This window comes from Vulpes lagopus, chromosome 6 (genome assembly GCF_018345385.1).
Source record: "Vulpes lagopus strain Blue_001 chromosome 6, ASM1834538v1, whole genome shotgun sequence".
In the NCBI taxonomy this organism is placed as follows: Eukaryota; Metazoa; Chordata; class Mammalia; order Carnivora; family Canidae; genus Vulpes; species Vulpes lagopus.
In genome coordinates, this window is record NC_054829.1 from 97,249,051 (window position 1) to 97,263,864 (window position 14,814).

The 14,814-nt window shown below is 37.0% G+C and overlaps 1 protein-coding gene across 1 annotated transcript; it reads right to left on the minus strand.

Annotated features, from left to right (window-relative positions):
• Window positions 1-692: 692 nt before the first annotated feature.
• Window positions 693-14,584, minus strand: LOC121493660 (alcohol dehydrogenase 1-like). Its single transcript, XM_041759748.1, has 9 exons — window positions 14,479-14,584; window positions 11,505-11,606; window positions 8,518-8,656; window positions 5,736-5,823; window positions 5,371-5,590; window positions 4,908-5,168; window positions 3,255-3,390; window positions 2,272-2,410; window positions 693-959 (listed from the first exon to the last, which is right to left on the minus strand). Exons 1-9 carry the CDS (start codon window positions 14,494-14,496, stop codon window positions 935-937), a joined length of 1,128 nt encoding a protein of 375 aa, XP_041615682.1. The 5' UTR covers window positions 14,497-14,584; the 3' UTR covers window positions 693-934.
• Window positions 14,585-14,814: the final 230 nt, after the last annotated feature.

A 14,814-nucleotide genomic window follows, 5' to 3' on the forward strand; every position in this document is an offset into this window, starting at 1 on the left:
CCTATGAATTTGGGAAGAATACCTGGGCGGTCATGGGTCCCCTATCCATATCCATATCTATATCCATATATACTTAGCAGGGCCACATTTTAGAAACAGAGCTCCTAAGACATCAAGCCTCAGATCTTTTCATTTTTAAATTCAAGAGAAATAATCCTTGACTTCCTATTTCCTCCATTCTCTACCCCCTACTCCTTGTTTCCTTCACAGCCCAAAATGAGTTTAGTGTATCTTTTCACTCTCTACTCAGTTTCTGGAGCTCTTGTACTAACAGATTGTATTCTTTTTGCTTCCCTCATAGCGATTTATTTATACCACTAATATAAGATTTATAGTAATATATGATAGCCTTATATGTTATATACATGATAGATGTTAGAAGTTCAAAGAATAATATGACATGGTCCCTACCTAAATAAGTCACCAGAGTACACTTGATTATTTACTAAATGCCAGTCACTGTGCTAAGTACTTCCTATGCATCATATAATCCTCATTGCAGCCCTGTGTCTTAGGAAATATTTTCTTCATTTCACAGAAGATAACAGAGAGACTAATTAATTAGCCCAACATTAAATGGGTGACACAGCAAATACTAACATCTAGGTAATAAAATAATAGAGTCCACGTTCTTAAATCATTTTTCTTTATTATTTAAATTTATTTATTTATTTATTTATTTATTTATTTATTTAAAAGATTTTATTTATTTATTCATGAGAGATAGAGAGAGAGAGAGAGAGAAGTAGAGACACAGGCAGAGGGAGGAGTAGGCTCCATGTAGGGAGCCCAACGTGGGATCCGATCCTGGGTCACAAATTATACTACATTTTCATCTTTGATACTCTTCCTCTATTCTGGAACAATCAGAGAGGTGATACAGGAAAGAATGAAATCCCCAAGGATGTCCTTGCACCTTTTATCATCTGGGATCTCAGAACAGCAGAATACAGCGGATGCTGAAACATAAAAGTGAAATAATAAAATGATTGAATTGCTTAGGAAACAGTTATTTCAGCAAAACAGTTTTGCACAGTATCATATGAGGTTGCATTGCCTACCTTCTCACTTGTTCCCCCTCCTGACTCCTCCTTCAGAAGTGAACTTAGTTCACTTATATGAAATATCACCTGATCATCTGATTGGAATCATCATTAATATCACCACCTGATACGGTGAAAGCAGGATCGTCAGGATCCAACATCAGAAAGGAAGGACTCAGGATTGAACCCTGTTCCTTCAGGCTACGTGACATCCAAACCCTCTGTTACAGCTTCAGGCTACGTGACATCCAAACCCTCTGTTACAGCTTCTGATCAGCTTCTGTGAGCCTCAGAATCTAGCACTGTGTCCAATTAAGAAAGAAAAAAAATGCATTTTTGGGGTATTCCTTTTCTTTTGCAGTGTGTCTGCTGCCTGCTAGATCCCCTCCTTGCATTTTTCATAATCTGTTTATAAAATTTCAGATGAGTTTTCTTGATTCTTCATTCCTGACTTAGATGTGCTGACATGCTAGGTCAAAACCAAGAAAGTGTTATAGTGGGGTAAAATTTAAAGACCTAGTTAAAATTGAAAAAAAAATCACTTAACAAGCAGAAAATGTAGGTAGAGTTGGGGAAGAGAATATGAAAGGGAGATGTGCTTCGAATTAGAATGAGAAAATCGAATCATTCATCACAGGAGTAATTCCTCATTTACTTATCGCTGCTAGTTGTCAACTGTGTCTCTGGCACTTAGGACAGTCCTGACAAATATTGCACTATCACTAAACAGACATTGAATGAATAAAGGGGCGCATGAGTGATCACTCCATCCCTGCTGGCTGAAGCAGAGTGACCATTTGTCAGAAATATGTAAAAGGATTTGTGCTTTAGATGGAGGCTAAACCTCTGCCTCTAAGATTCCTTGCAGTAGTTACTCCAGTAATGTCAACTCATTCATTCTAGATCATTTCTCTAACCAGAAAAAAAACCATAATTAACCAATGTAATGTGGAGTCATTATTAGCATTATATCGAAATCTTTAACATTTTTTAAAAAATAGGTTGATGTGGATCTTTCCTAAAGAGTGGCCTACAGGTAAAACCTTATCCTGGTGACAGTAAGATAGAACATGTGAAAGATATTGACAGTAGGGAATAAGGTAGAGCATGTGAAAAGTATTGAGGATCCAAGTAGCCATCTCTTTCTCACAAAACCACTTGGAAATGTTTGAGGAGTCACTTGCACTGTGAATTCAGGGTATAGGAGATCATCAAATAGAGCACTCACGTTTTTCCAGCATGGTACAACTTGAAAGCTTTGTGGAGTTGGTCAAAAGGCAACTGATGGGTTACTAATAGATCTATATTAATTTTATTTTGCAGGTAATCAGTCACTAGGTGGTGAATACAGTCTCTGGTTTTATAATCTGCAAAACAAAAAGGCCTTTGTAATAACATTTGAGAAGTGCCAAACCAACCGAAAGAAAAAAAAAATCAGGGAGATTTTCTTCTGAAAATTTGACACTGAACATGGAAAATAAATCATTTATACATCAGAAGCCATTGACTACTATTGCTAAGTGTGGCTTCTATAGAAGTTCTGTTACCTAGAATTCCTTTGGAGAAAAGTTGGGTCAATATTCACATGTTACTGAGTTGAAAATGATCCTTTTAAACTAGCAGTCTCTAGCTCACCTCCTGGGCTTACTATTGCATAAACATTTCCTCCTCTGTGTATTCACACACATGGAGATGGCACTGGGAATTTACTATCAGAGAAATGGGGGCAGATGAGAATATTAATTGACTAAAGCTGTTGGTCAATATTGTTCATAAACAAGGGCCCTTCTAGAAAGATAAAAGCCAGCATCAAAACACTAGGTTGGTGTTACATACTTTTATGTAATCTTACATATATATATATATATATGGTGTCCTATAACTACCTAAGAAGTTTTGCTGCTAAAAGAGCACAACAACAAACCCACCAGCATGGAACTGAAGTCGACTGAATTATTTGGAACACCGGGAAAGCCCAAAAAATACTTTGCAGGGGATAAAAATTGTATTTGAACTTAAAAAAAAAACTATTTAACTAAATTAACTGAAATTGACTTACAAAATCTGCAAAATTTTCCAACTCATTGGATAAGTTTTTTTCTACCATTATAGCTCTGTTTCCTCAAGGAGAGGAATTTTGGTCTGCGTCTTACCAAGTTAGAAGGGATTTCATGAGAGAAACCAGCCAGTCCCTCCTATTCACTGACCTACCTCCTAGACATACACCCTTCATCGTCCGGCCAGAGACAATCATCGGGGCGTCCAGGGAAAGCTTTGAGTTTAACGGAGCTACTCCAACAATCAGACAAACACCATAGCTCCGGTGGCAGGAATCCCAAGCAGCAAGCTGATAAAGACAATAACGACCATAAGCACTTTCCCACACATAAGTAACAACCACCACCAGAGGTGGAAGGAATCGTGTTGCTAGATCTGAACCTCTTCTGGGCCAGATGCTGCCTCCAGGGTTGCCAGTAACAGGACCTCACTAGAGAACCAGCTTAGTGGCAAGGAGCACAGACTGTGCTAGCTGTGTGACCTTAGGTAAGTCACCTAACCTTTTTATGCCTCAGTTTCTTCATTTGTAAAAAGAATGATACTATCATAGAACTGTTATGAAGATTAAGTGATTTATCATTCTTAGAACATTTAGAACACTGTCTGGCATGTAGTAAGGACCATATACTTGTTAAATGAAATTACCTGTTGCCTTTTATCTGGACTTTCTCACTTGCTATGGTTCTCGGTCTGACTCATTTGTATTAAAACAAAACAATTATATACATATTGTGTGTGTGAAGTTTTATTTTTTTTCAAGGTTTTGTTTATTTATTCATGACACACACACACACACACACAGAGGCAGAGATACAGTCAGAGACAGGCAGAAGGAGAGGCAGGCTCCATGCAGGGAGCCGGATGCGGGACTCGATCCTGGGTCTCCAGGATCATGCTGAAGGCTGAAGGCGGTGCTAAACCACTGAGCCACCCGGGCTGCCTAGAAGCTTTATTTTTTTTAATTCACTTTTGTAGGGGTATACAGTGTGCTTCGCTATATCTATTTATTTTACTTCCTTTTCTGGTTCATAACCCTGTTGTCTTTCTCCTTTCTTCTTTTTTGCCTTATTTTCTCTTTCCTATATCACTACATTTTCTTCCTTTATTTTTCAATCAAGTACATTAGGTACACACTGAGACATATTAAATGTTTACATTTTGTCCTCTAAATTGTAAGACCCAAGAATATGGTGCCTATTTTATTCACTCTTCTATCCCTAGAACATAACACATTGGTGCATAGGAATTCATTTTTTGAATGAAGAATGGTTCTAATAGAGGACCCATAATTATCATGTGAATTAGATAATGTTTATGCTTAAATATAAAAGCAAATATGCAGAGCTAGGAATAAAGAAAAGGGAATACTGGTATTATGGCCTTTTGAATCTTTAAACTTTGTGTACTGTAATAATATATTTTTAAGTATAAATTGCTTTTATTTTCATTTTTTTAAAGATTTCACTTATTTATTCATGAGAGACACAGAGAGAGCAAGAGAGGCAGAGACACAGGCAGAGGGAGAAGCAGGCTCCATGCAGGGAGCCTGATGTGGGACTTGATCCTGGGATTCCAGGACCATGCCCTGGGCCAAAGGCAGGCGCTAAACTACTGATCCACCTAGGGATCCCCTGCTTTTATTTTTAAATAAATGTTTTAGAGTGAATTTATGTTCTGTTCTTATAGCTGGGGTCTTCAAGTCTAAAACATGTGTTCAGGAGAGTTTATACCAATCTAGGTGAGGATATTTAACACATACTTCCTTCCGCCTTAAGCATATAATCACCGTGCCCCAAGTCCACATACCATGGTATCACTGAGTCCAATAGCCTCAAAGGCAAAGTCAGCACCAACTCCTGTCATTTCCATGACCACCTGCTGGACAGGCTTCTTGAGTTTTTGAGGGTTGAGACAATCAGTGACCCCTAATGCTCTTGCCCGGGGAAACTTCTCCTCATTGATATCAACCCCAATGATTCTAGAAGCACCAGATGCTTTACAGCCCATGACAATGGCTGAACCGATTCCACCAAGTCCAAAGACCACGCAGGTGGAACCATGAGTGACCTACAAATTCACAAGGAATGTTTATATTAGGAATCAAACCTGGGCACATATGTAATTAAGAAAACAAGCAAACAAACAAAAACAACAGTTGAAACTTTCGGCTCTATAAGTAACAGTTGAACGTTTAGACTGATTGGCTTAGTTTTGATGTTTTCCAGGCAAATCACTATGACAGACACTAACACACAGGTACCTTCCTCACCTTGGCTGAGTGCACAGCAGCCCCATAACCTGTAGGCACCTCACAACTTATGAGACAGACTTTATCCATAGGAGCAGCATCATCAATTTTTGCCACTGCAATCTCAGAAACAACAGTATATTCAGTGAACGTGCTTGTGCGGAAAGAGTGATAAATCTTTTTTCCTTTGCAAGTAAATCTGCTAGTCCCATCCAGCATTAATCCAGAAGAAGGTAGAACACTGTTCCGTGGTGGCATAGACACAGGTAGAGGCAGCAGCATAGACACAGGGATTTGTAAAGACAGAAGCGAGTACCTTTAGTTACAGGTCTGTACTTATACAATATCAGCAATTTGATAAAAGAATAATAGGGTAAATTACTAACTCTTGCTTCTCACAGAAGTTTCCCTTGGGATGCAAGCAGGAACTGCATTCTCTACACTGTGGAATAATAAGTGTGAGGACTTTATCTCCTATATAAAAAAAAATAATACAAGCATTAGTTTAAAACATTATTGGAACAGAAATACAATAATATGTTTATAAAAGTTTCATTGGATGGCTTAAGAACTTGCAGGCAGGTTATAGCAGCCAGGATAACATTGGCCATTGCTGTTTTCTTTTTAAGTTTTTATTTAAATTCCAATTAGTTAGCATCCAGTGTTATATTAGTTTGAAGTATACGGTATAGTGATTCAGCACTTCCAAGTGCCCTCCTTAATACCCATCATCTATTACCCCAATCCCCCACCCCCCTTCTGGTAAACATCAGTTTGTTTACTATAGTTGAGAGTCTGTTTCTTGGTTTGCCTTCCTCTCAGGTATTTTTTTTGCTTGTTTGCTTAGATTTTTAAATTCCACATATAATTTAAATCACATGATATTTCTCTTACTCTGACTGATTTATTTTGTGTAGCAGAATACTCTCTAGCTCGATCCGTGTAAGTGAAATCTTGCCATTTTGATGGCATCTTGCAAGATTTTATCATTCTTATGACTAATATTCCATTATATATATATCACTTCTTCTTTATCCATTTGATGGACACTTGGGCTGTTTCCATACATTGGCTATTGTTGATAATGCTGCTGTAAACGTTGGGGTCCATGTGTCTCTTTGAATTAGTATTTTTGTATTCTTTGGGTAAATATCTAGTTGTGCACAGTTGTTGGATCATAGAGTAGTTCTATTTTTAGTTTTTTGAGGAACCTCTGTAGTGTTTTCCAGAATGGTTGTGTCAGTTTGCATTCCCACCAACAGTGCAAGAGGGTTCCCCTTTCTCTGAATCCTTGCTGACACCTGTTGTTTCCTGTGTTGCCCATTACTGTTTGGAAGGAGAAACTATATAACCTGGTTTTAGAAATGACATTATTCTTTTGGGCAAATAATGGATATTTGGGAATATTTCTTATAGGGTAGATAGTTGTAGGTCTGCTTTCCCCCTGCTCTGGAAATAGAATGAAACTAAGAATGAATCTTAAAGATGTTATCTAGCTTAACCCTTTTGTTTTTCATTTGAAGGATTTAAGCCCCACAGTGTAGTCACCTGCCTAGAGTGGTCCAATCAGGTAATAAGAGAACACTTTTCATTGAGTCTTTTTGCCCATGATGGCACACTGACTCATAGCAGCCTCTGATATATTTTCTTTAGTGGGGCTTAGTTCCTAGATATGCTAATTCCAGAGAATAAAAGGGATCACTCTCCCTTTGCAGAGGGAGCACTTAATGCAGAGGGTAGTTTTAGGTCGCAGAGTTCTGGACACGATGTTGATTATATTTGGATCCAGTCATTAGTTAGCACACCTGGGCTCTAGGGTGACAGGCTGGATGGGGTCTAAAAAGAAAAATTTTTTTTTAAAGAAAATTAATTAACACAGTCATCACAGACTTAGAAAGGCCTGGTCAGAGGTCTACAACATTGTTCTGGATGGCCCCTACAAATTTTCCTAACAAAGAAATAGCTCTCTCTCCTTTGGCCTCGTGCAGAGTTTAGATGGCATTAAAATCTCTACAAGTTTATATAAGGCACATGTTGTCTTCATTGGCTCTTAAAAATTCCAAAGATCCTGGATCTCAAATTCAGGAGAACTTTTGGTCTTTTATCCTTTCCCCTCCAAATGTTCATTGTTTTCCACAAAACTTTCAATGGATTTTTTTCTAGCTAAAGAGGAGTTAGAGCATATATTCCACCTGTTTGCATTATGTTATTAGACACATAGAGATTATGCTTTTTACCTTTGTCCTCCTGTGTGCCTAGTGTCAGATGCATGGTAGACATTCCATAATTTTTTGCTAAATCAATTCCCCAGTAAGAGCTTCACAAGTGTCCTGACTATGCACTTTCTTAAATCTCTTGGTGTGCCTGGCTCCAAGCTGTGAGGTCTGTAGTATCTTAATCTGTGTGATTGCTCTTATTCATTCTATTCATTTCAGTCATGCTAAGAATAGCTATGTCAAGATCTTTTTTGATAGTCTGGGAAAGAACATATACTTGCTTTCTTTGATTCTTTGAAATATATCATTATCATCCTGTCAATGAAAAGTCAAATTCTGTATTCCAGTTGATTAGAACATTCATTTGTCAAACATTCTAATGCATTCTAATCCTGAGATAGGTACTATGCTAAGCATGTGAGGGGTACAAATATATGTAAGAAACAATCTCAATATTTTTCAATCATTTAGAATTCCACTGGTCATATCTCAATACTCATTTAGCTATAGATATATATACTTGGCTCAGCGACTGGCCCTTTGGATTGCTGGAGAAGACAGCAGGGAAACTGTGTGAGTCTTGGAATCACTGGATACAATTATTATTTATTTATTTTTTTATTATTTATGATAGTCACAGAGAGAGAGAGAGAGAGAGAGGCAGAGACACAGGCGGAGGGAGAAGCAGGCTCCATGCACCGGGAGCCTGATATGGGATTCGATCCCGGGTCTCCAGGATCGCGCCCTGGGCCAAAGGCAGGCGCCAAACCACTGCGCCACCCAGGGATCCCCTGGATACAATTAATATAATGATAAATGATTAGTTAGAAGAGTCTAGAGGCAAACCAATTTTTTCCTGTAAATATGTTAATACATTTTAAGTTCATCCTCTGTGCAAAGTTGTTCTTTGGGAGGCTGTTTGTAAGCAGGGTCTTATGGCCCCACTTCTTACCTGGTTTCACTGAGGTCACTCCTTTGCCAATACTCTCCACAATCCCAGCTCCTTCATGGCCTGGGATGAAAGGAAAGACTGCTGAGAGTAATCCTTTTATTGCATGATCATCAGTACCACAGATCCCTGTAGATGCCAGCTGCATAGGAATTAAGTGACAAAAGATCAATTGGTTTGGAAATTTTCTTTCTTTCTTTTTTAAATCTGAGATTGATTATTAAATTTTTTTTACATGAATTATGTCATTTTATCCCTATACCAATCCTAAGAGGAATCAGGACAGGTCTTATTGTTTCTAATTTAGAGATGAGGAAAGGGAGATTCAAAGATTGAGAATGACTTGTCCAAAGTCATATGGCACATGTTCAGGTCTGGAAATAAATTTTTGTTTTTTGAAATCTATTCTGTATATATAGGTCATCAAATAGTTTTGAAATATGAGGGATAATTGCATACAATGAAGGACTTTTTGCCCACATTATCAATAGCACCACCATTGAGAAACAAAGAATTTTAGGCCCATATTGTGGAATGTTTTTCCTGTGCTCTGGGGAAATCTGTTTTTAGCATTTTAAACTTGTATGTTGAAAATATTCTTTAAATTAATAATATTAAATTGGAGGGCCTGGGTGGCTTAGCAGTTGAGCATCTGCCTTTGGCTCAGGGCATGATGATCCCAGGGTCTGAAATCAAGTGCCACATCGGGTTCCTTGCGTGGAGCTTGCTTTTCCCTCTGCCTATGTCTCTGCCTCTCTCTGTCTCTCATGAATAAATAAATAAAATCTTAAAAAAATAAATTAATAACATAAAAGTGAGTTTCAGTTAAAATTAACCACTGTAAAATTTAGTTGACATTGAGAAGTTTTTTTGTTTTTGTTTTTGTTTGTTTTAAAGATCACGCCCTGGACTGAAGGCGGTGCTAAACCGTTGAGCCACCTGGGCTGCCCGACATTGAGACATTTTAAAACTTAGTTAACGGCCTGAGTTTTCTTGTCTGTTAATAGGCCTGACCCAACTACATTGATCATAAAAATGAAGCATTTCATATACCATGGTCCCTAAATAACTGCTCCGCCTGCAATACAAACACAAAAGCATGTGCCCGAGCATACCGACTACTTTTCCAGTAAGTGTAATGGGAGCGGCCGAGTTTATAACTGGGACACTGGGATCAACTGTGGCATAGGATTGTGGCTAATCGCTAAGTAGATATGCTCATGACAAATATGCTGTGCTTTGGGCTCCTACTAAAACGGCTTCAAGGGCAGCCTGGGTGGCTCAGCGGTGTAGCGCCTGCCCTTAGCCCAGGGCCTGATCCTGGAGACTCGGGATCGAGTCCCACGTCGGGCTCCCTGCGGGGAGCCTGCTTCTCCCTCTGCCTGTGTCTCTGCCTCTCTCTCTCTCTGTGTGTCTCGAATAAATAAATAAAATCTTTAAAAAATAAAAATAAAAAAAAATAAAATGGCTTCAAGATGCTATCAAAGGCTAAAAATGTTGTTTTAGGTATGCAGCAGTCTGGAATCTCCTTATTAGGTTTGTTCTATATATCAGATAAGAATATGCAATTATTTTTGGGAGGTTGTCTCTAGCAGTAAGTGGAGATGGAACTGTCTGTGCTTATGAACAGATCCAGTCCGTTAGCTTGATTTTGTCCAGGGTTCAGTGTGGTGTTGCTCAGGTTCTTGCTGCTGCAACTTCTACCTTGGTGAATTGTGGATTAATTATTTGGGGTTTAGCCTTTGTAGCGAAGGAGCGTATAGGTGTAAGAACAGAGCATATTGGCTAATTAACTAGGAAACATTTCTGCAGATGGTGACCCAGTACAAAATAAATACTAATTAAAAGCTGTTTGGATGGCTGATAAATAGAAAAATATAGCTTCTGAATAGCAGTCAGTTAACTAATTCCTTTCTCTGTGTACGTTCTTATCACCTTTCGTTTTATTTTTTACAATCAAATCTTTAGCGTAACACTGGACATGGAGCTGATAATATATTTAATGTTACTTCCCATTTTCTCCTGTTTTGTCTTTCACTGCCTGTCTTTTTCTACTTTCCTACTTCCCTTCACTCCCTTTCCCTCTGTCATCTTTACAATTCCCTTCATTTCTTTTTTCCTATAACCATCCTCCTATACCCTCTACTTTGATTAGATATGGTATGGACTAGAAGCATGTGGCTTTCACTATCTGTTGTGTTCATTAAATCAAGAGTTGAGTTTCCTAAGTCTCAAATTAGAAGATAGATGAATTTAATATTTAATAAGATTTAAAACAATAATACTCTTAAAATTGGGTATTTAATGATTTGGTAAAGTTTGACTGAGAGGTGATATGAGTGGCAAGGAGCCTTTTCCCATGCCTGATATAAGTTCTGTTCAATAATTGTTAACTCTTCTCAGTTGCTTTGGATACTATTATGGAGTCCTAGATGCTCATTCCTAGAAATTGAAATTTTACCGCACAGTGAACTTTTTCAGACAAACTCCGAGATTATTATAATGTATGAGCCCAAAACAACAGAGATGGAAAATTAGTTTGTTAGTCACTGCATATTCCTTTGTTGACATCAACTTTGTGTCATAGAAGTAGGAGGAAATGCACTTCTTGTCTTCTTTCCCTCAAAAATGAAAAAAAGTTACCACTTAAAACACCTTCTAGGTCACATTGTGAGGTATATAGGCCTATGATATTATATAATTTAAGTAAAAATTTCAATACTGGCAAAAGGATTATGTGGATGAGTGAACTACCACTACTTTACAAGTATGAAGAATATCTTAAATTTTCATTACCTCTATTCATTTATACTAGTTTTACAATTTCCTCTTTTACAAAGAAAAGTGGACAGACCGCAAATGCAAATTTTATACATATTATATATAAGTTATATATAATATATAATAATAATATATAATATATATATGAAACAGAACAGGAGTTCCTTACATTTACCTTCATAGGTAAAAGTTAAAAAACTTAAATTTACCTTAATACGCACTTCCCCAGCCTTTGGTGGCTCAACTTGTACTTCCTCAATTGAAAGAGTAGAATTTGCTGCCCAGGCAATGGCTGCCCGGCATGTAATTGTCTGTGGACACAATGATATTAAAATGATATCATTTAGTGAAAAAATTTAACTTTTATTCCTATCATACAAATGACACTTATTTGTTATAATTAGTAAAAATGCGAAAGTCAAAAAGAAACAGAAGAAAAATCATTGTAATTTCAGATACAACCTGTTGAAATTTTAGCATATCTCCTTCCGGTCTCTTAGAAGAATTTTGATATAGTTGAGATCGTGTTTATAAGCAATTTTGTATTCAGCTTTTTTCTAGTAACCATCACCATATATTGAGCATTTACCATTTACTTGTCAGTAAGCATTTTCTCATGACTTCAGTATATGTACTGCCAAAACGAGCACTTCTCATGACTTCAAATGCTTTGTAATCAGAATTTTAAATGGCTACTTTATATTTCATCCTGTGAATGTGTCCCAATTTGCTTTGTAACTATCTAGACATGTCATCATTTTCATTGTTTTAACTATTCTAAAGTATATTGTGATAACCAACTTTGTTCATAATTTTGACTTGCTTGGTTTCCTTAAGTAATGATTACTTTGGAAAAGATAAAGACATTATTAGGGCTAAATTGATTTCCCAAGCTGTTTACAGAAATGTTGAATAATTTGGCACAATTCCTAGAAATGTAAAAGAATATCTGTAAACATTATTTATTCCACTCTCATCAGCATTGACGGTAGTCATTAAAAGCAAAGTATCCAATAGGTACAAAAAGCTAGCTATTTCTTTTCACTATCATTTTTTGAATGCTAATGATGTTGAGTATATTCTCTGTCTTATGTAGTCATATATATTTTCCTGTTTTGTGGAGTGTTTGGTCATATAGGTAATGTAAGTATCTACTGGCATCTTGGCATTTTTCTTATTATTCATTTGACCCCTTTACACATAAAAGGAGTGAGCTATTGTCTGTCAGCTTGTTGTGCATCATTTTCCCTGGTTGACATTTGAACCTTAATTTTTATGAAGTTGCATGCATTCATGTGCACACACATTTTAAAATTTTGGTTACTCGAAGTATCTTCTCCTTGTTATTTATTCCATTTTTATACTTTGGAAATTCTCTCCCTGTAGAGACTAAATATTTCTTATCTTCTTTCTAGATTTTTATAGTTTGCTTTCTAAATCCTTTACTCTTAAAATTATTTTTTTGTATGATGTGCAATTATAGAATCTAAATGATTGTCCTAGTACGAACTCTTGATTGTTTCTCTAATTTCTGCTTAAATTAGCCCCTTTACTATATAAGTTCTTATATTTACAAGTTTCTCTTTGGAAGCTGTTTCTATTGTCCCATTTATCTTCTTGACAGTTCTTGCAGCAGCATCTTGATGATTTGAATACTTTAATTTTTTTTATATATCTTAATATCTGGTGGGATTAGTATCCTTTATAATTTTATGTATGTTCCATTTGCAAGTTTACTGCACTAGTAATTGTAAGATATACTAAGCTGACTAAATCTGTTATGTCTCCAAGAAATTTAGATACTACTACAGGAGCTAATATATGTCTTATGCTACAAAGAAAAAGGACAAATGCCAAGGAAAGAAATTCAAATAAAATAATACAAAAAAATTACTTCTGGGGTGCCTGGTTAGCTCAAGTGTCTGCCTCTTGGTTTTGGCTCAGGTCATGATCTCATGGGTTGTGAGATTGAGCCCCGAATCTGGCTTCTTGCTCAGCTGGGAGTCGGCTAGAAAGATTCTTTCTCTCTGCCCCTCCTGCCCACACTACCCCCTCTTAAAATATATAAATAAGTCTTAAAAAAAGAAAAGAAAAACATTATTTCTTTCAGGATGAAATAATTCTGCTTTTACCTACCAAACTCAAGTAAAAATTTATACTTTATGAAAAAGCTTCTGTAATTTCAAAATGATACACACAAGGCAAAAAAACTTGGAAAATTCAGACAAGGGTACAGAGGAAAAACTGCAAGGTTGGCACCCAGCTATTACTATTTATAACATTTTAGGGTCTTTCCAATTGATATCCTATATGTGTTTGTGTAATCATACTAAGAATACTGTTTTACAGTCTACTCTTGCACTTTGCTTTATAAGTGCTTTCTAGGTAATTTAAAATGATCACGTAGGGTTTTATTTACTATAATATTTATTTAACCAGTTTCCTAATATTTGACACATCTCGCTTCTAGTGTTATACTTTTTATTTTTTGAGACAGAGAGAGAGAGAGAGAGAATGAGAGAGAGTATAAATGTTGGGAAGAGTAGAGGGAGAGGGACAAGCAAGCTCCATGAGGAATGCAGAGCCCAACATGGGGCTCTATCCCACAATCCCAAATCAAGAGCTGAGCTGAAATCAAATCAGAGGCTTAACCAACTGAGCCACTCAGGTGCCCCTCCAGTGTTACACTCTTAAAAACAATGCTATAGTTAACATGTATACAAAAACAACCTATGGGACACCTGGGTGGTTGTGCGGTTGAGGGTCTGCCTTTGGCTCAGGGCATGACCTTGGGGTTCCGGGACTGAGTCCCACATCGGGATCCCTGAGAGGAGCCTGCTTCTCCCTCTGCCTATGTCTCTGTCTTCTTTCTGTGTTTCTCATGAATAAATAAATAAAATCTTTTAAAAAATAAATATTTCCTTAAATTAAATTTCTGAGTCAAATGATAGGCATATTTTTAAGATATTTGATACAATGTTGTCAAACTATCACCCAAGAAGTGTCTAGTAAGCTATTTTCCCAGCAGTGATGTTTGAGTTTCTGCAGGTGGGAAAACATTAGGTATTATTAGAAATCTTTACTAATCTGATGGGAGAAAATAGTGTCTTAATTTTGTTTCAGTGTACACTTTTTGGACAAGTAATGGAAATGATATAGATCTATTTAAAAAGTAGCACTTACTTTGTCTGATGTGTCCATGGTGAGTTTTCTTCCCTTGGTGCTTTAAAGGTATAGCTGAGAGGACTGCGCTTCCTTGACTGCTCCTGGGCAAACCACACAGATTATTTATAATGTTTGCATTTCGAAAGTTATTAAAAGTAATTACATAATCACACACCAACAAGGGAAAACCAGACAGGTGGAAGTGGTTGGTAAATATGTAAAGGTGAAGGAATGTGAGAGAGTGATTGGGGAGGGAGTAGGTTAAAATAACGATGCTGAATAAGGAGAGCGTAAAAGGTAACAATGAGGGACACCTGGGTGGCTCAGCAGTTGAGTATCTGCCTTTGGCTCAGG

Excerpts from the sequence above, each read along its gene's own strand:
- LOC121493660 (XM_041759748.1), bottom strand. Across the intron at positions 5,169-5,370 it reads CTGCTGTGCACTCAGCCAAG|GTCACTCATGGTTCCACCTG; the intron begins GTGAGGAAGGTA and ends GTGAATTTGTAG. Across the intron at positions 960-2,271 it reads TTGTACCATGCTGGAAAAAC|CATCCGCTGTATTCTGCTGT; the intron begins GTGAGTGCTCTA and ends TTTATGTTTCAG.